Raw genomic sequence first — 22,374 nt, 5'->3', positions numbered from 1 at the left:
TCCCACAACCAGTAAATGGGAATCTGTGATATATCGCTTTTGTGAATGACTCATTCTTTTGAGCCAGATCTTTTCAATCGTGGATTGAACCGATTCACAAAACCAGTCTGGAACATTTGTTCACGAGTCGCGCTCTCGACCGATCAACTCACAGATCCATTACACCGAGAACCGTCACTTTCAGGCACGTACGGCGAGAAGAAAAATATATATTATTCAGCCATAACAAGTTGATTTTAGTATAACCTTTTTTTTTTTAAAGCAAGTCACGCTGGGATGTGTGACGTGTGACGTAATGAATAACCGAATCGCTTTTTTGAACCAGTTCTTTGAAGTGAACTGTTCGAAAGAATCGATTCGCGGAAATGACTCGATCTTCTCCTCACTAGCTGCCTGCCAGCTGTTCGGGGCGCTGCAGCACTGCTTTCATCGACTCAACAAAAGAATCAGTGGCACTATCCACTCTTTCCATTACCGCTATCACAAAGACTCGATGGGCCGCAAAATAAAAATACGTAAAATAAATATCAATGCAATTTCACTAATAAATCAATCAAATCCATAATGACCGCTGGTAACCCGAGCGTGATGTCACGCCAGCCTCCAACACGCGCCACCCGGCGTCAGCCAATGGAAGCGCGGAGAAACCGGCTCCTGTCATGACAACGCTTCCATCACTTCCGGGCTGAGAGGGACGGCCGGCGCGAGTCAGCGACCGCAATACACACCGACCCAGAAAAATAACAATCATCGCTCTGTATTTGCCGCGTCTAGCTCTTCTAAAATACATTCTGGCCATTTTAAATGGGATGCTGCGAGTCTGACTGAATCAGCGGCGGCAGCTTGGAAGAATAAGGTGAGTGTTTATTGTTTGTACGGCTCGTGTGGTGCAACGTTGATTTACATATTTAAGACTCACGTGCATAGAGTAAAGCATAGTGCGTGTTATTACTCGGGTGTGCATGCTCTGACACCTCTCAACCGGAGGAATGTAGGATATGGATGACATCGCATTCTTCTCTTGATACTGATCATCTCTGAGGCCTCTTCTGTTCCCAGCCTCTAGACACACACACACACACACACGTTGGTTTTTGTGGTTTATGGGGACTCTCCATAGGCGTAATGGGTTTTATACTGAACAAACTGTGTGTGCTATTACCCTACACCTAAACTTAGCCCTCACAGGAGACTTTGTGCATTTTTAGATTTTCAAAAAAACACCATTTAGTATGTTTTTAAAGCCTTTTGAATTACGGGGACATAGGCAGTGTCCTCATAAACCACCTTCATATTGTAATACCTCCGTCATACCCATGTCATTATACAAATTTGTGTCCTCATAAACCACATAAACATGCACACACACACACACACACACAAAAGCCATGATCGTACACCTGCATGCACACTAAACTCATTAGCACACACTCATATTTTAAACACGATCTCCCATCAACAAGCATGACATTTCACACCCCATCAGTTTAGATTCTCTGTGTGCAGACGAGCATAACCTGTCATGAAGAAGATGGTTTGCCTAAACGAGGTCACAGATGAGTGTGCTGGTGGCATGGGACTGCAGTTTGTTGTGGGTGATTGGGAAGATAGTGGGTTGACATGCTTTCAGGTAATCCTGCTGGATTATGTGCTATCAGTTGAAGGCCAGCACTAAGAATAAGTTTCTGCAAATGCAGTGTGTTTAACTTGAAGTTGTTTAAATAATGAGTAGTTTAGTGTGCTAGAATTATGCATTTACATTAATAAAGCACTGGATTAAAACATACATTTGACATTTTTCATCCATGTCATATCCATAGCATATTTGTCATAAACGCACCAATCATTGTTATTTCTTCTGTGGTTTGACATTCTAATCAAGTCCAGAACACACTGGTGCTTATTAATGGCTCACAATCCACGATATTGCTGCAATTTAAAGGGATGCTTCAAGCAGAAAAGGCTACTATTTTAGATAATCTTTCCATGTGATTAAAGTCAGTAAGTAAACGCTGTTTGTCAAACTACCCAAAAACACAATAAAGTGCTTATGAATGATGTGAAAAAGTGAATGATGACAGCATTTTTGTGTGAATCATTCCATTTAAAGAAATGGTTTATCCACAAATATGAATTTTTCTGTCAACCCTCGTGTTGTTTTGAACTTGTAAGACTTTGGTTAATTAAGATATTTTTAAAAGATCCAAAAAGGATATATAGGCACCGCAAAGCAAATCTATATGAATCAAGCAGTCTTGGGAAGAGATACAGTTTCCTTGTATGATAAACAGACTTAATTTAGGCTTTTATTTGCATCTAAATGATGATCGACACACATACATAGCACACATCCCATCTGATAAATTCTTGCTTTTTATAGATTTGTTCTGGTTATAAAGCGAATATAAGAATTGGAAAATTATTCATCAAAGTCTTGAGGGTTTGTAACGACAAGAGGGTTTCATTTTGGGGTAAACTATACCTTTAACACTATAAATAGTCAAATGCAAGATGCCCCATCTTTTACAGAGCGATCAGTGCTGTGAGCCATTTATTTCAAAAACACATTACAAGCAGGGACAGATGCATCAAACATGATTACAAAGATTTTATTCTGGTTTGTAGAGTGCACAGTGATGGTTTATACTGTACCGCCACCGGAAACATGATTTGCATTCTTAAAATGCACCATACATTTTGACAGAATTCTGTAGTATTCAGCAGTTCTTGAGTGTGAATTGATTTGCTCCTTCCCTATGGACTGGATTCCTCATGATTGTCCCACTACAGGAGTCTATGATTAAAGTCTTCTATTCTCACACCCTGAGCACGAGGTGATGGACCAGCCAAACAGGTCCGATCACACCCAGACTCCTCTAGTGGTGTATAATAGGGATTATGGGTAATGAATGATGGGGCTCTGATTAGAAGTTCTGGTAGGTGTGTCTGGAAGCCGGTTCCTTCACTTCTGCAACCGCTGTCTGTGTTTTTGTTCGGGGGAGTTTGATCACAAGAGGAAAAGGGAAGCGAACACTTTCCAAAATCATTTTGTTTTCGGTTTAAGTCTTTGTTGTTAGTGGTTACTCACTCAGCCCAAAGCCCTTTACTGGTTCCTCCTCTCTATGTAAAAGATTTGTGTCCTTTAGTGTACTCAGGTATTCACACACAAACCATGTTGGTTCTTGCCCATGCGAAACTCAACATCACAATGCTGCTAGGGTGTTGAGAGGTCACCAGGGTGTTGCTATATAGTTACTAATGTGTTCAGAGAGGTTATTTGCACTCTGCTTTGCAGTTTCTAGCATGTTCTGGCTGGTTGATATTCTCGATCCTTCAATGTAAGTCAGTGAGATCCCCCCCCCCCCCCCTTTCAATCATGAATATTAATAGCAAGCATGACTAGTTAGCATTAAAGCATTAATGTTACAGATAATAAAACAGGTGTTCTGACTCAGAATTATGCCCTTGAGCAACACACACTCTTTCTTTCAGTTCTGTGTTGTGGCAGTGCAGGTGAGCTTGGATCAGGTTTCTCAGGTGAGATGATATTTGATACCTGAGTTTGGCTGAAGATCTTAACTACACTGACCGCTTCTCAGATGACCATCTAATAACTAACTCTCGTGCCTCATTCAGATGCATGTGTTACCAGTATTGGGCGTTGTTATGAGATATGGATCGAAACCATGAATGTGCCGAAAATGATTACACATTTGTTAATCATATTTCAATGGTAGAAGTGGTTTGGCACACCTGGTTATGCCCATCCAGCATTTTTGAATTGTAAATGTGGAGTTAAGCTAAATATGTTGATGTGTAGAAATTCTAAAATGTATTTTATGCATGTATAAGGGGTCATTGGTTGGTAAATGCTTACTGTTATTTTTCTTTGGGTTTAGTGTCCACAACTCAAATCATTTTTGGGACCTCTGTATTTTTAAAAAGAGGCCATAGTGTACGTTTCACCTCTGAATTGGCCATTTTCCACCTTTTTTTTTTTTTTAGTTACGCTGTCTACACGTCTGGTGCTGCAAGTCACAACCTGACAAAATGAAATCCCTCCCAGTATAGTAAACAATTACAACTAGACAGCTTGAGGCTTTAAGTTAATAGACACTTTTTTAAAGTTCAGGATGCTTTCTTTCCATCTAGTAAGGATTTTGTTTACAAATATTGTTTTTGTGAATTTATGTTTTTTCCTATATATATAATTTTTTTTTTTTTTTTTTTTTTTTTTTTACTATTGACTGACAAGTCATTGTGAGGATGTTATGTTTACATTTTCTGGCCTAAGAATTGAAATCATAATTTTATAATTTCAGAACACTACTGTTCAAAGGTTTGAGGTCAGTAAAATGTTTTTAAAGAAATTAATAGTTTTATTTTTATTAAGGACACAGTAAATTGATCAAAAGTGACCATAAAGAACACATTTTTTAAGATTACCAAACGATCCTTTTTAAATAAATAAATAATGTTCTTCAAACTTTATTCATCAATGAATTGTAAAAAAAAAAAAAAAAAAAAGTAGCGCTGTCTTCACAGAAATATTAGAAAGGCATTAAAGTGTTTACCGTTGATAATAAGAAGAACTGTTTCTCAGATTATGTGACACTGACGCCTAGAGTGATGATACTGAAAACTTAGCTTTGCATCACAGGAGTAAATTACATTTTAAAATCTATTAAATAAAAGGTTTTAGGCCCGGTTTCTTAGACAGGGCTTAGCCTAAACCAGGATTAGGCCATAGTTCAATTTAAGGCTGGGCGATATAGCAAAAATTCATATCTCCGTATTTTCTGGCTGATTTGCGGTATACAGTATATATCTTGGTATTTATACACTTTTGTAGTTGGGTTAAACTAATAAACAAATAAAGTGAATGTAACCATAGGCATATATTATGTTAAAAAAGGGTTAAAATCATATTACATTCTAACATATTGCAATCTAAAAACAAAAATAATGCCTTTAAAGCAGAAGTTAAATTTACTAAACTAAAAATGAATGAAAATAATAAAAAAGCACAGACTAATTGAGTAAAAAGGCTGTTTTCAATTAAATGTTCAATGTTTCCAGCCCTAGTTCAATTAAACATGCCTTAGAAAAAAGCATAACTGCTGTACATCTTAAGACAAAAAAGGCACTGACATGTTTTAAGATCAGTCAGTGCAAGTCACCGGGGGTTAGAGTTTTAAATTGTAATAATATTTAACAATATTACTGTTTTTTATGGTATTTTTGATTAAATAAATACAACATTGGTGAACAACTTTTAAAGACATTTAAAAATATCTTAAACTTTTGAGCAGTAATGTATATTAAAATAATTTTTAAACAAATTTATTTCTGTTGAATATTAAGTTAGAATTGACTAACCTCATTCTGCATATTTCACACTGTTGTCAGTCAGAATATGTTGTTGATTAGTGAATAGGCCTTTACATAATGGTCCAACTTCTCATATGTTGATGTGCTAATGGTTATGACACAACTGATTTCTGAAAGACCTAGTTTTTGCAGCTTAGTTTCTATTAATGGTCTGTGTGGACTAGAGAGAGAGTTGTGAACGTGGAGTTATACGTATCTCTAGTCTGTGACATTCCTTTGGATGGAAAGGTTTTAACGTCTATGTGCTACTGGTCTCCAGGCGAGTATGTCTGGGATTTCATAGGAGTCGGGGAATGTGCTATCTGTTATTGCTGCTCCTTACTCAACCCTCTCACATGGCTTGAGGGCAATGACTTTACCATATGATGTTTATCACAGCAACATTGTGCTTGCAATCCGTTATCCTCAAGTAGTTTAAGAAGTCTATTTTGAAGAGTTCATGTTGCAATGTTGGAATTTCAGTAAGGGTCTTACAGAGATAGTTCCCCCAAAAATAATTTACTCATGACTTTTCTTCTGTAGGACATAAAAAGATAATTTGAGAGACATCTCAGTGTTTTTTTTGTTTGTTTTTTTGTCCGTACAATGGAAGTCAGTGGACTCCAATGTAGGTTCCCATTCTTCAAAGTATCTTTTGTGTACATTTTTTTGAGTGCATGTTCTGTAAATTCTGTAAAATGTTTGTGTAATCATTTCAGAGTCTCTTTTGTTATCAGTAAATTGTATTATATATTATATATTGGCATTTCATAGGCCACCCTGCTCTCTTGACAACTCCTGACTGCCTCCGAACCTCTGTTGTGATGGACTCCACGAGTGAAGCTCCAATGGAGAGAACACATTTCTGCTGGATAGATGATATTTGAGAACGTCTCTATCCTGGGTTGTGTTTTTGACCTTGCTCTGAAGTATCAAACCCAAAAAAATAAGTCCGCAGCTTGTATTTTTCCTTGCGAGAAAATAGGAAAGAGGCTGTTTCCTTCGTTGTTTTCTGTTGTACAAGATTGTTGTGTTTATCTCTGGCTGTAAAACAGGCATCTTCGCGGAGGGTTTTAGCCGTTTTTTGCCCTTGGGAATTATTGACCTATTTCGAATGTAATTTTTAAGTTCAGCACTGCTTATTCGATCATATAGGCCGCTGGTTTATCAGGTCGATTTTATTTTGGGATTTCTGAAATTGGCCAAATATCTCTGTTTGTATTTCATGTTCTGGATATTGTCCACCCCCCATCTCTTCCCCACACATGCATTCATAAACACATCCTCCTCTCAAACTGTTTTAGTGTGAGCTTCATCCTTCCAGAGCGACAAAGCCTGTCTTGTTTGTCGTCTGAGTTCATGGCGTTCACTGTCTGCCAGCCACACAATGATGCTGTTGGAGACGTGACATAGTGGTTAACACACATGCTTATACGAGTAGCCTAAGTTTGAGCCCAGATAGCATCAGTTCCTGCATTATTTCAACAACAACACATTACTGAAAAAAAAAAAAAAACTACATTAACTCATTATTCTGCAAAGGAATTCCAAAATTCTGCAAAAAGCGCCCGCTCACTCTCATGATGCACTGTGAATGGCGTAATATAGGCAGTCGTCCTATGCTTTGAATCTACCTAAATACATATACCTATGGGAAAAATACTTTGGAACCAGGGCTGATGAAAAAGTGGACTGGTGTTGCACTAGGACTGAGAGAGTCGATTCATAGATGCAATTCATAGACTATTCTACAACTGAAAAAAAACACCCTTGTTCTATTTCTCCACAGGGAAAGCTCATCCTTATTGCCAGGAGACTTTGCACCCTGTCAGAGCAGCAAGCTGGACTGAGAAAAGGAAATGGAACAGGAAGTTGCCCACTTAGCCAGCAGGTTTGACAGTAGGCAGTAGAAAGGCCAACAAGTACCATCTATAACTTAAAGCACTTCAAGCACGCAGAAGAACTCAGTAAGACCTTCAGAAGAAGAGGAATACTATCGCATACTTGGAGGAAAGTAAAGATCAACACAAAGTGAGTGAAGGACAAAAATCACAGTTAAAGCTTGTGTGGTGTTGAAGGCAGTAAATCACTAACTTGTTATCTTTTTATCGTCTGATCTCTCGTTCCTCTCAGGATGAAGTTGAAGGAGGACATGTCTCCTCTCCTGCTGCAGGTCTTTCGATCCGTTGTCTGGGTTTATTCCGTCATCACTTTCCTGCCCTGGTACCTGCTCTCCGGAGCCAGCGGGAGTGCTAAACGAGTCAAAGCGCGCTCAGTGAGTACAACAGTGGGATTCATTCAACAGATTCATTCAAAAACTGGGCATGACGTTTTTGAAATAAGTCTCTTATCCTCTACTGCAAGACTGCATTTATTGGATCAAAAATGAAGAAATATTGAATATTATTACAATTTAAATAGTGCTGTCAAATGATTAATCGTGATTAATCGCATATGTAATTTACATAATATATGTATGTGTACTGTGTATATTTATTATGTATATATAAATACAAACACATGCATGTATGTATTTTGAAAATATTTACACATATATATATATATATATATATATATATATATATATAGATATTCTTATATTTTATATTATATATAAGTATATTTAATATATAAACAACATATTTTTCTTAAATATATACATGCATGTGTTTGTATTTATATATACATAATTAATATACACAGTATATATACACATACTATGTAAACAAAAACATTTATTTTGAATGCGATTAATCGTGTTTAATCTTTTGACAGCACTACCAAAAATAAAAGTTTTTGTTTACATAATAGGTAACACTTTATTTCGATAGTCCACTTTAGACATTCTACTACCAGTATGTAACTTTGCAACTACATGTCAACTAGCAGTCATTAGAGTATTAGTAGATTGTCTGCTTAATATCTTCTAACACTTTATTTCGATGGGTCCACAACATACTGACTATCAGAAACTTTGCAAGTATATGTCAACTAATTCTACTAACCTTAAACCTACCCTCCTGAGAGTTAGTAGACATGTAGTTGCTAATTAATGAGAATTAGTTGACATTTAGTTGACTTGTAGTTACAAAGTTACTTATAGCTAGTAGAATGTCTAAATTGGACTATCGAAATAAAGTGTAACCACATAATATATGTGTGTACTGTGTATATTTATACATGTATATATCTAAGAAAAATGCGTTATGTTTCTAAATTAAATATATTTACATATATAATAAATTATATGAATGTAAATATATACATGTAGCGCAAATATTTTCAAAATATCTGTTGTGTGTGTCTATATATAAATATACTCAGTACACACATATTATGTAAACAAACTTTTATTTTGTATGCGATTAATCGTTTGACAGCACTACATTTAAAGTAACAGTTTTCTATTGTGATATGCTTTAAAAGTGTAATTAATTCAAAGCTGCATGTTCAGCATCATTAATCCAGTCTACAGCGTCACACGATCCTTCAGAAATCATTCAAATATGCTGATTTGCTGCTCAAGAAACATTTATTATTATCTTCAATGCTGAAACCAGTTGTGCTGCTTAATGGTTTTTGTGGAAATCATGAAATATTTTTTCAGGAATCTTTACTAAATGTTACTAAATGTTTTATAACATGAATGTCCTTACTGGAACTTTTCAATTGAATGCATCATTGCTAAATATAGAAGTAATATTTTAATTGGAATCTTACTGAGCCCAAACTTTTGAATAGTAGTGTACTTCAACACATAAGACATGCAAAAGATAATAATTCAACTGAGATTATCGCAGTTTATCAAAGATTAACGGAGGGATTTGAGTCACTTTCATTTCTGTTCAAGGTCACTTAATGTAATTGCTGGTTATAAATATGATGAATCAGGCCACAAATGGGCTTGCATTTTCTTGCAATAGTGTTTCCTGACACATTTTGTTCCCCTGTGCTTGTCGTACATGTCCAAATCTTTCCCCGTGACCTCATTCTGATCTCTTGTCCCATCAGGTAGGCGGGAATCCGGCAGGGCCGTACCGGGCCGTGAGCAACCAGCAGAAGCTGGTGTCCCAGCTGCATGAGGGTGTGGATACTTTGGATAAAGTGTTTGAATACGCTGTAGTACACTTCCCTCAAAGAGACTGCCTCGGCACGAGGGAGGTGCTGAGCGAGGAGGATGAGATACAGCCTAACGGAAAGGTCTTCAAGAAGGTGAGACACACACATCGAATCTCAAGTGCTTTGGAACTTTGTTCACACTGTAGGTGATTCTGTTAATTGAATCCAGTCTGCAAATCTAATCAGCATATTGAAATTGCAGTATATCCACATTAGTTGCTATATTATGATGTAACCATCAGCACAATGTCAAGAGACTTTCTTCTTAAATGACAAAATGGCAAGCTGTCAGTGTGGAAACAGAGGATGGAAAATTAAATAATTTGCATTTGCTCATTTGTCATGGCATCTTTGATGAGACGCATAAGACAAAATATATCATTTATTCCTGTGATGCAAAGCTGAATTTTCAGCATTATTACTCCAGTCTTTAGTGTCACATGATCCTTCAGAAACCATTCTAATATGCTGATTTGCTGCTCAAGAAATATTTCTTATTATTTATGTTGGAAATGGTTATGCTGCATAATTTTTGTTGTTGAAACTTTGTTTTTTTACCCCCCATGATTCTGGAAAAAACAGAACTTTCGAAAGAATGGTATTTATTTGAAATCTAAATCTTTTTTTTTATTATTATAAATGTATTTGCTGTCACTTTTGACCTATTCAATGCATTCTTAATGAATAAAAGTATTAATTTATTATTTATTTTTTACCCGTAATGTATGCCTAAAAACAGATGTAGGCTTTTGTGTGTACAAAGACCCTTTTTAAACCCTCAGAAATGGTTTAAAACTAAACACATACTTGCATAATATTCAAGTAGAGTCTTTCTATGGTTAAGGGACCGGATCCCAAGAGAACTCGTTTACAGATTCTCTTGAGAACTCCAGAGGAAGAAGTTCAGTGGCCATCTCTCTCTGTAAACTGTTTTTATCTCTGGCCTGTTGTTCTCCAGAACTGTTTACATGAAACTGAAAAGAAGTCACATGCTGCTGCGAAAGCTGCTGTGAATTTTAATACAATGCAACTCTGACTCCCCTGTCTTTCTCTCTAGGTGATTTTGGGCGATTATAACTGGTTGTCGTATGAAGACACTTTCCATCTGTCTCAGAGGTTTGGTAGCGGGTTGGCTGCACTGGGTCAGAAGCCTCTTTGTAACATCGCCGTTTTCTGCGAGACTCGTGCAGAATGGATCATAGCGGCGCAGGCTTGCTTCATGTACAACTTCCCCTGTGAGCAATTAAATCACACACACAGAGTATTGTCTGCTGCATTATGCTGACTAGGAGGGAATATCAGGCCAAAAATAGCAGCACTGCTGTAGTAAAAGATGAAAGACATCATCACACTGAAATCAAAACTGTTTTTCACTGTTCAAGCACACACACATGCATGCTGCAGGAAATTTGATTCACAAAGTCTTAGGTTTCATCACAATTCACATGTTAGCTATACTATACATACTATGGGCTAGATTTATTATCAGCTTGTGCCAGCACAAACCCTCATTTGGTGTTAAAAACTACTGTCAGTATTTAATATGCATTTCTAAGTTTCCCTTTTCGATCTGTAAATTTATGGGAGGAGAGTATTTAAATGAATAACGCAACGCAATTTATTAAGATTTGCATGTCTTAAAGCAGGCGGTCATTTGTGCTGCTCTTGGTAGATTGCGCTGGTCATTATGGAAATGATCTGGCTGTGTCTTTGTTCTTTAATGTGTACCTTGTCAGTAAATCACCGCACAATTTTCCCCTCCCATCAGCGCTTTTATGGAACTTGCGCTCTAACGCTAATTTGCCCTGTTTAGTAAATCTGGCCCTATACGTATGCAAGATTTGAGTTAGTGCAAAGGTTGTTGTTGTTTTTTTTGTCCATCTGTGCATGCTTTTTTAGAGTATTTTTAGAGGGTCAATAGTTATGTTACTGTTACTGAAAATAAAATTATTATTACTGTTATTATCAAATGCTTGGCCTTCTATTTTACAGTACAATTTTATCGAAATGTCTTTATTGGTTTATTTTTTATTTTAATTTGTACATTTAGATAATAATAAAATAATATTATTTAGAATAAATTATTATTTTATAGTCATATTAAATGAATACTCTCTTACTATACATATTCAGACTTTATTATTATTATTATTAAATACTCTACTTTTCATTTAACAGTACAATTTTAATGAAATAGCGATATTTATTGATGTGTTTTAATTGAAATCATAATATTTGTTATTATTATTATTATCATATATAATGTTGTTATATGAATAGTTCATTATTGTTATTAAATACTCAAATTTTATTTTACAGTACAGTTTTTAGGTTTTAACATTTAAATAGTAACAAAAAATCAAATAATAATGTATTATTATTATTATATATTGAATGAATATTCTCTTACATATACAGATTTTATTATTAAGTACTATTAACAAATATATAATGGTATTATTAAAATCTAAATTTTATTTTACAGTACTATTTAATTGAAATGGTATTTTTTTATTTAATAGTTTTTTTTATTTAAATAATTAAACATATTTATAATTACAAATATTGCTATTAAATAATATTTAGCTTTTATTTTATAGTACAATTTAATTGAAATAATACTATAAAACTGTAATGATCTAATGTTTTATGTAAATAATAGGATAAAAATATGTATAAAATTATTATTAGTAGTATACTGTTATTTATTATATGAATACTCTCTTACTGCATATTGAAACTTAACCTTCATTAGTAAAGTATAAGTTTTGGCAGAAGAATGAAATGATTTGTGTGTGTAGTCTCTTGCTCTTTCTCTCTCTCTCACTCTTTTATATTTAAAGGCAGGCACAGTTCTAAATGCTTTCCTTTCTCTTGGTCTCAGTGGTGACTCTATACTCTACACTGGGAGGAGCAGCTATAGCTCATGGTCTAAATGAGACTGAGGTCACACACATCATCACCAGCAAAGACCTGCTGCAGAGCCGCCTCAAGGTGAAAGCACGGCACAGGCCATATATCAGACACACCACACACCAGTCAACTCATCAGCTATGAAGAGCTGCTGTCACTCATGCTCAAATCACATTCCCTCTCAGGCCATTCTGATGGATGTTCCCAGACTGAAGCACATTATAGTGGTTGATAAGAAGCGCACCAGTTGGCCTGATCTCCCCAGAGGCATCATGGTCCACAACATGGCTGCTGTGCAGGAACTAGGGTCCAAACCTGAAAATAGTAAGTCTCAAGTAGCATACTAATTTGTTTCTATGCATACTATTATATTTGCATGATGCATATGGTTTCACGTACTACTTTTAGTATATAGTATATACTAAACAGTCCAATCATAGCCTTGGGTTCCCAAGAACAGTTTACTCTTGTTTGCTGATGAACATCTTTTGTTATGTACTAACACAATAAGGACAGAAAGAGCTGTAAACATAGATTGTCGAGGGAAGAAAGACAGCAGGATCTTCCTGTCAGATGAAAAGAAGACTTTTGAGAGCATGCGGACCGGTGTTGAGAGCCCACACGCTCAGCCTTTGTGTCAGATAAGAGCAAGTGTTTAGAAATGCCCTCTGGAGATAAGACAGGGAGATGTTATCATTATTAGAGCAGGTTTACTCTGTTCAAAAAGACTGAGATAAAAGGTTTAGACATTTCACTGGAGCATTAGACCTTTGTTTTTTATGTATTGTCTGTCTAATGCTCACACATATGAACTGGAGCAGGATGAATGATCCTAGGTGCATCTGATTTCAAATGAAATGGTCATGTCTATGTCTGATGATGCACATGAGCATCATATACCTAACATCAAATTTTGCCTTACAAAAAAAAAAAAGAATATATATCAGAATATAAGAATGATTTCTGAAGGATCATGTGATGAGACACAAAAAAGTTATTTTAAATTGTAACATTTCACAATATTGCTGTTTTTACTTTATTTTTGATCAAATAAATGCAGCCATGGTGAACATAACATTTATATAAATAAATGTGTATTTGACTCATATATGAATTTACTAAAAGTATGTTGATTATTAATTTATATTTATTCATTTTAATAAAAAACGTTTGTAACTTTTTAAGCTTTTAAAATTTGACGAAGATGAAAGATTTCAAATCGGAGCACATTTACGGGTGCTAGGGGTTTCATTTACATTAGCTTGGGCAGATTTATGACTTGTTTTGGACTGAGAAATTCATGCAGTGCAAAAAATCTTGGCTGCAAATTTCCATAAAAAAAGTTAGTTTTTCCTCCTTCAAAGTAGTTATTTTAGAGCACTTCTGTCTGGAATGCCAGAATAACATAGCCGCCTGCCTCTAATGAAGCGATGTGAATGTGTGTTTCTCTGTGTGTAGTAATGGTGTCCCGTAGGCAGCCTGTCCCGTCTGATATCGCAGTGATCATGTACACCAGCGGCTCTACAGGCATTCCTAAAGGAGTCATGATCTCCCATAGCAACATCATCGCTGGCATCACCGGCATGGCTGAACGCATTCCTAACCTGAAGTGAGTTTCTCTGACACGCTGTTTTCATCACCCTGTTTTTTGCGCATTTTAAAGCCTTGCATCAGAACACCAAATTTCAGGAAAAAAAAGCGAAAACGTTTTAAGCAAATAATGGGAGATGGAAAAGCATTTTGCTAATAAATTCCTCCATGCGCATCAAAACAGTCATGTGACTTTGCGATATGAGAGGGCATTACCTGACTAATCACCGGGCTGTTCTTGATGCACAGCATCTGAAATGTTATGATCATTCTGAAATGCCTGAGTCTTCAAAGTATTTCTGTATAATTGCCTCCCAGAACTGTCTTACACGATTGCGTTCACAAACTGTACGCATCCACCTCCGAAAGCAATGACTGCATTTATTGTGTTTCGTCTGTTCGCCCTGAGGCGCAAGTCATTTATTAAAGGCTATATGAAAATTATTATATTCAGTATCTTCACCTGCTTTTCTTAGTGATATTTAGTGCCAGTTTATCATGAAGTGACAACGTTTTATGCGATATTCCAGTTTTGCGTTTAAGTTAAATTCAAACCTGGCTACTGACTGCATTCATCTGTCTCTCTAACACTATATCTGTTTCTGTTTTTATATTTTCCAGCATTTTTCTGTCTATCCATGGATTTTTACTTAAATAGCTAATCTCTATTGCTTTTTGGCAGTACTTCATTTTATGTCTGAATAAAAAACTAGCATGTCCTACTAATAAAGGTTTTAAAGCAGAAAACTGGTCACGGCAATATGAGTAATTGATAATCAAAAAATATGTTACCTAGGAAGCAAACCTGTTTATTTTTTGAAAGAAATTACAAAACTATTCTGTAGTTTTCAACGCTGATAATAAGATGTTTCTTGAGCAGCAAATCAGAATGATTTCTGAAGGATCACGTAACACTGAAGACTAGAGTACTGATGCTGAAAAATCAGCTGTGCATCACAGGAATAAATTACATTTTACAATATATTAATACAAAAAAAACAGTTATTTACATTGTAACAAGATCTCAGAATATTCTTGTTTTTACTGTTTAAATAAATGCAGCATTGGTAACAAACTTATTTTAAAAACAAAATCAACATTGCCAAAATTTGGAATGCTACTGTTATTCATACTGGAATGTATTACTGAAAACTTCATGTAATTTTTCTTAATGACTTATAAAAGCAAGTTATAATAAAATGACTTTTTTATTGTTCCAAAAGGTGACACTTGACATTGCAGTTAGAATAACTTTTGAAGCCGTCCTTGTGCTGTTGTCGATATTTTAATGTTTTCTTTGTCTGCGTGACTAAACACCGGCCTGCCAAATCGTCTGAAAAGTTTTAGATGTTGGTAAAGGATTTTCTGTTAACGCTCTTTCTGTTTATTGTGGCAGTGAGAATGACACCTACATTGGCTACCTGCCACTCGCTCATGTCCTGGAGCTCAGCGCTGAGCTGGTGTGTGTGTCACATGGCTGCCGGATTGGATATTCGTCACCTCAGACTCTTGCTGACCAGGTACAATTGCACACATGAGTCATGCTATTGTGCCAATCGCCATGTCAAGCTCTTTTACAATCTTCAGATTGCCAAAGCATTTGCATCATAACTGCAGACAATCATAACACATCCCTGCATCTTCAGGAAACATGTTTGCTTTTTTTGAAAAATTATGTCCTTTCCCCACAGTCATCGAAAATCAAAAAAGGCAGTAAAGGAGACACCAGTGTGCTCAGACCAACACTGATGGCAGCCGTACCTGTAAGAAACCTCAAGTTCACACAAACACACAGCTGTCGAGTTTGATATAGATGTGAAGTATTCCTCGCTCATTATGTCTGTGTGTAGGAGATTATGGACCGTATCTATAAGAATGTGATGACTAAAGTTGAAGAGATGAGCAGTGTGCAGAAAACTCTCTTTGTTCTGGCATACAACTACAAGATGGAGCAGATCTCCAAAGGAAACAGCACGCCGCTCTGTGACAGGTATAAAATGAATGCTGCTTATAATATTAGCAAAATAATTTCAACTAAATCTCACTGGGCTTGTGTAGAAGCAGTTATGTTTCGAATGTCTAATTGCTTCTTGTTCTGCAGGCTTGTGTTCAGGAAGGTTCGCTCGTTGCTGGGTGGTAACATGCGTGTGCTGTTGTCTGGTGGAGCTCCTTTATCTGCAGTTACTCAGCGTTTTATGAACATCTGCTTCTGCTGTCCTGTGGGACAGGGCTATGGCCTCACCGAGACCTGCGGAGCTGGGACCATCAGCGAGTGTAAGCATGAGATTCGCTCAGTTGGAATATAGAACTAAAGTTTTTATTATAAAATAAAACTAAAATGAAATGATTCTGTCTATCCTTGGATTTTTAGTTGTTAAATAGCTAATCTCCATTAATCACCACTGCTTAATTAGCAGTGCTTCATTTTATGTCTGAATAATAAATTAGCATGTGCAAGTTAATTTATCCATGACCCAGACTTTATGGTAATGTGGTGTACAGTGTTTAAAGGTGTTTTTGCTTTTAGTTTTTTGAAAGAAGTGAAAAATTATTAAGCAGCACATTCTGAAGGATCATGTGACGCTGAAGACTGGAGTAAAGGCTGCTGAAAATGAAGCTTTGCATCACAGAAATAAACTAAATATTGAAATAGGAAATGGTTATTTTAAATATACATATAACAATATTTCACAATATTACAGGACCAGTGTTGTTATTAAAAAATAAAAATAAAATTATATTTCTGTAGTGCTGTCAAACGATTAATTGCATCCAAAATAAAGGTTTTTGTTTATGTAGTGTGTGTGTGTACTGTGTATATGTATTATGTATATATAAATACACACACATAAAATATTTACATGTATTTATTTATATAATTTATATTATTAATAAATATATTTAATATACAAATATAACAATATATACATGCATGTGTGTGTATTTATATATACATAATAAATATACACAGAACACACACTATATATTATGTAAACAAATAAAAAAAATATGTAAACATATTTATTTTGGATGCGATTAATCGTTTGACAGCACTACTTTTTAGTAATTGAAATAAGGCTGTAAAAATGTAAAATATTTATTACAAAACAAAATAAATAAATGGAAATATTGAAAAATAGGTGTGTATTCTAGTATTAAAATAATTAGATCAAATTATAAGCTGGTTACAGCATTGTCACGGACATGGAAAGCCTGATATTAGGAGACATCATAGACATTATTACATAAATGTCATTATCATGTTCTACTCTGAAATATTTCTTTGGCTAGAAATTGCTATTTGAGTGCAATCCTTTTGAAATAATTTTTAAAATCCTTATCCAGCAATCACAAACGACTAGGGAAAAGTAATGGGAATTTATGGGTCAGCAGGTATGAGAATCATGGGATTAATATATTTTAAATCAGTGGCGAGAGGTCTTGAATAAAACCTGGGTTAATATGCTGGGTTGATCCGACTATTCATGTGACTACTGCAGTAATAATAGTAAAGGGAGGGGAAAATACAGTTAGAATTGAAAGAAAATGACAGAAACCACACCTTCAAATCAAGTGACATTAAATGAATGCTTCTGAATAAATGAATGTGTGCTAATGCTGTGTATGTTTGTCTAGTGTCTGATTACAGCACTGGACGTGTTGGAGCTCCTCTGGTGTGTTCAGAGATCATGCTGAAGGACTGGGAGGAAGGCAAGTTGGGCTTTTTAACTGTCATCACTTATGATGATGTTCATTGGCTGCTATTGGTTTTTCTTTATCATAATTAAAGTATGATGAGAATTTATATATTATTTAAAAAATACCCATTTGAATATTTTTCAATTTTTTTGGCCATAGGTGGTTATTTCAGCACAGATAAACCAAACCCACGAGGAGAGATTCTGATTGGTGGTCCCAATGTCACCATGGGTTACTATAAAAATGAGCAGAGGAACCGAGAGGACTTCTTTGTGGATGCGAACGGCCAGCGCTGGTTCTGCACTGGAGACATCGGAGAATTTCACCATGATGGCTGCCTCAAGATTATCGGTGTGGAGAGGCGCACAAACACACAAACTTTGACAAAATATCCGAGCTAATTAAAGGCATAGTTCACCCAAAAAGAGGGTCATCATTTACTCCCACTCCACTTGTTCCAAACCTGTATGAGTTTCTTTCTTATGTTGAACACAAAAGAAGATATTTTGAAGAACGTCTGTAACTAAAAAGTTGATGGGAGCCATTGACTTCCATAGTACTTTTTTCCATTCTATGGAAGTCAATGGCTACCGTCAGTTATTACATACAGGTTTGGAACTATTTGATGGTGAGTAAATGGCAGAATTTTTTCATTTTTGGGTGAACTATCCCTTTAAGTGTTATCCTAGTCATTTCTATGTAGGTTCCTCTAACTGGTCGTGGCATGTGTGTGTACTGTAGATCGTAAGAAGGACCTGGTGAAGTTGCAAGCAGGTGAATATGTCTCTTTGGGCAAAGTGGAGGCTGTGCTCAAAAACTGCTCACTCGTTGACAACATCTGCGCTTATGCCAACAGGTGAGTGCACGCAAGAAAAATGTTGTATAGTGTTTTTGCTGAGATGTATAAATCTTTCCTTCTCTTTACACAGTGATGAGTCTTACGTGATTGGGTTTGTGGTGCCCAATCAGAAGCAGTTAACCACCCTTGCTGAGCAGAAGGGCATTAGAGGATCATGGGAAGAGCTCTGCAACCATGTAGAGATGGAGAAAGAGGTTCTACGTATCATCACAGATGCTGCTGTAACAGGTCTGTCAACAGAGGGGAAACACTTGTCTCCATTTGTTTTGTTTTTTTTATGAGCCGGAATTTGAATTGAATTGGCCACAGCTTATATGGATGCTGAATTGGATTGATGGGACGATTTTTGAATTGCAATGCCATTGCCAAACATGTTTACTGTATCATGGTTTTGCATCTTTTTACTTAGTAAAAAGTAACCATGCTGTAGGTTAACTTGCCATCTGAAAATCTGAGTGTGTGTGTGTGTGCGTGCGCGCATGTGTGTGTGCGCGTGTTTATGTGGTTTATGAGGACACAAATTTGTATAATGACATGGGTATGACAGAGGTATTACAATATGAAGGTGGTTTATGAGGACACTGCCTATGTCCCCGTAATTCAAAAGGCTTAAAAAACATACTAAATGGTGTTTTTTTGAAAATCTAAAAATGCACAAAGTCTCCAGTGAGGGCTAAGTTTAGGTGTAGGGCAATAGTACACACAGTTTGTTCAGTATAAAAACCATTACGCCTATGGAGAGTCCCCATAAACCACAAAAACCAACGTGTGTGTGTGTGTGTGTGTGTATATATATATATATATATATATATATATATATATATATATATATATATATATATATATATATATATATATATATATATATATATATATAAACACAGCTATAGATTCAGTTTCCAGCACCATGTTAAATAAAATCTGTTCTGTTTCACAGGTAAACTGGAGCGCTTTGAGATCCCAAAGAAAATCCGTCTGAGCGCCGAACCCTGGACGCCTGAGACGGGCCTGGTTACCGACGCTTTCAAACTCAAACGCAAGGAACTAAAAACACACTATCAGGACGATATCGAGAGGATGTACGGCGGCAAGTGAATGAAGGCAGGCTGTGTGGTGTGATGTGATGGGGAGGGAGGGGGGGTATAGGACACACCATATACCACAATGCCTATATACGAAAAAAACAACAACCCACAATCCTCTGCCTTCCTGCTCCCTGTGATGCTCTGCGATCAAAACAGGGACACACTTGAATTTGCATTCAGTGATGGTTTAACGTGAGGGAACGGAGTGACAGCAAACGCCACCTGCTGTAGCAGGTACTAAATAACGCACTTTTCTCAGATGATGACTTCTGAAAGACATACGACACAACATACAGACTGTGAGACTTTTGGACCCCACCCAGTCCTTTTGCTTCTCTCTCATTGGCTCTTTTTTATAGACACACCCCCTCACCCCACCCTCACATTGTTCTGCAGGCAGATGCGCTTGATGATTCCACCCTACTGCGAAGCGGTCACACTGAATTCTCATTAAGAGTCTATGCAGGGAAACGTTTCGTAATTTGGCTGTATTTTTTTGTTGCTTATTTCTTTTAAGAATTTTTTTTTTCTCAAAGACTTTGAAACAGCTGCAAGATTTGGATATGTATGGAATGCTTCTCTAACTGTATCTGTTACAATGTTACTTTTTCTGGAGCTTCGGTGTGTTTACTTGACATTTTGTTACTTTGAACTTTATCTTCTGTTGTTTACCTGTATCCAAAGGCTGTTACTGTTGCCCTGTGGGAAATGAGCAATGTTTTTCAGGTGCTAGTGCACACTGAGGACTGTGTACCTAGAAAGAAACCAGAAAGACCAACCTTACAATCTAGACCGGTATTAAACCAGATATCTGTTCTAATGTAACGAAAGCAGTTGTAATTCTGCACCAAAGCTGTTACGGGGGGCGGTCTTAAGCCAGAGACATGCTCAAATACTACAGAAGGCTTGTACTGATGCAGGAGAGAGGGCAACTTTAACAATCTGATTTCACAGACATACTCCAAATTTTGTGCATTTCTGTGTCAGTGAGTTGGCGTCTGGTATGCATATGAAAGATTCTCCCATATTCCATAACTCACGTCTACAGGGTTTGCCTAAGAATCACATGGGATGTATGACAGCGTCTATTTCTTTGAACTCTTGTTTTTTGTCTGAATTTGTAAAGCCTTTAAACTTATTCCTTTCTGATCATATGATGCCAGCCGTTGTGTTGCATGGATGTTTTGCAAGGGAACCAAGTGTTGGCGTGGAGTAGTTTGGGTACATTTGTTTCTTAAATGGCCATTTTTTTATTATATTGTGATATTGTCATTGTAGGAAATGATTAGTGACTTCAACAAAGAGGAAAAGTATGAATTTGAATGTGCAATAGACTTATGTATTCTGAGATCCATCAAATGATATGCACAGTCCGGCCCCAAGAGCATGAATGTCTCCAGCCTCTTCGATGTAACAGAAGAGGCACATTTATTCTGCTTCTGACTGTGCAGATTACTTACATCATTCGACAAATAATGCATTATGATTCACATTTGACTTTGCATGATTCAGGAGATGTAAACCAAACAAATAAGCATTGAATAAGAACATATTGTATTGCGGACTTTGATAAACGTGGCATTTGCAAAAAAGGGGCAAATGTTTCTTAATCTGTACATTTATTCATTATTTCTGTGAAAAAATGTTGATTTTCAGGACGAAAACATTTGTTTTTTTATGTTTTCTTGATTTCTTTAGACAGTTTTGATTCATCTGTTGTAGAAACACTCCAGCTTTGCCGTCACAACATGATGCTCTTTACTGAAAGTACTTTGTTTTTGTTTTATTATAATTTTTGTTTGTCCTAAAAGGAACTGAAGGCAAAGTGTTCCTACACTAGAAGTGTCTGCCTTTCCTGTGCTCGATGGAGGATGTCGATTGCCTTTTTTACACAGTGGAAATTAAAAGTGGTTTATAGGAATTTATACTTTTGATAATTTATTTCTGTCTTCGAATTCAGGAGGTGACTCATTCCCCTCTGAGAGCTGCTCACCTTGATTGTGCTTCATTTACATTCTGCAGTGTCATTCGTTCCAGCCACAAGCATCTGTCCAATCAGCTGTTAGTCTAAAAAGAGCTCCACATTATTTCCCATTTTCTGAGCCGAACTGTAACCTGATTGGTGTATTCACCTATCAGTCACGTCCTTGGCAACAGCTAACCCAAATGAATCAGCCTGTTAGAGCTGATCTGTGTTTAACCACGTCTTACTTTACGTTCTTAAAGTCCTTGATGCTACGTGGCTACACACAGGCCTATTGAGCATTCTAAACACACAAAGAGGATGTTTGGTGGATTAATTCTCTCTCCTTCTATTACCCGCTCTGTAAATATGACTTTTACGTCAGAAATTCATGAAGTTAGTTGCATTTAGCAGATGTACAAATGTAATATCTCCTTTAAATATGTTGAATTTTTGTTAATGACCAGGTTTGGGGTCTTTTCTCCTCTGTGTGAGTGGTTACGGTCTTACAACAAGCAGGTAAAAGAAAACAACTTTATTTATTTGTAATTTGGCCTTGAAACTATGTTATAAGGAATAAAGTTTTGTGAATTACAAGGGGATTTTTTTGAGTATTATTTATCTGTGCCTTTGTTTTCAGAACAGTTTTTGAAAACGTCTGCCTTGGTAAAGAAGGGAGTTTGAAAGTTGTTGTTTTTTTCCCAGAATCAAAGTTTCATATTTATGATTTTTAATTATTTTATATAATTTCTGTCTATTTATATGAAGCAGTGTAT

General features: G+C 36.2%; 1 protein-coding gene across 1 annotated transcript; it reads left to right on the top strand.

Annotated features, from left to right (window-relative positions):
- Positions 1-681: 681 nt before the first annotated feature.
- On the top strand, positions 682-22,193 carry LOC306846417 (fatty acid CoA ligase Acsl3-like). The gene is made up of 17 exons (XM_079379794.1): positions 682-856; positions 7,160-7,401; positions 7,504-7,645; positions 9,382-9,582; positions 10,547-10,724; positions 12,374-12,483; positions 12,588-12,726; positions 13,861-14,011; positions 15,389-15,512; positions 15,684-15,755; positions 15,843-15,982; positions 16,094-16,266; positions 17,629-17,703; positions 17,851-18,042; positions 18,433-18,547; positions 18,621-18,778; positions 19,488-22,193. The coding sequence occupies exons 3-17, from the start codon at positions 7,505-7,507 to the stop codon at positions 19,643-19,645; spliced, it is 2,127 nt and encodes a 708-aa protein (XP_079235920.1). The 5' UTR covers positions 682-856; positions 7,160-7,401; position 7,504; the 3' UTR covers positions 19,646-22,193.
- The last annotated feature ends 181 nt before the right edge of the window (positions 22,194-22,374 follow it).

This window comes from Barbus barbus (genome assembly GCF_936440315.1).
Source record: "Barbus barbus genome assembly, chromosome: 26".
Lineage (NCBI taxonomy): Eukaryota > Metazoa > Chordata > Actinopteri > Cypriniformes > Cyprinidae > Barbus > Barbus barbus.
The sequence above is the reverse complement of the archived record's forward strand: the minus strand, read 5'-3'. Positions and strand labels throughout refer to the sequence as shown.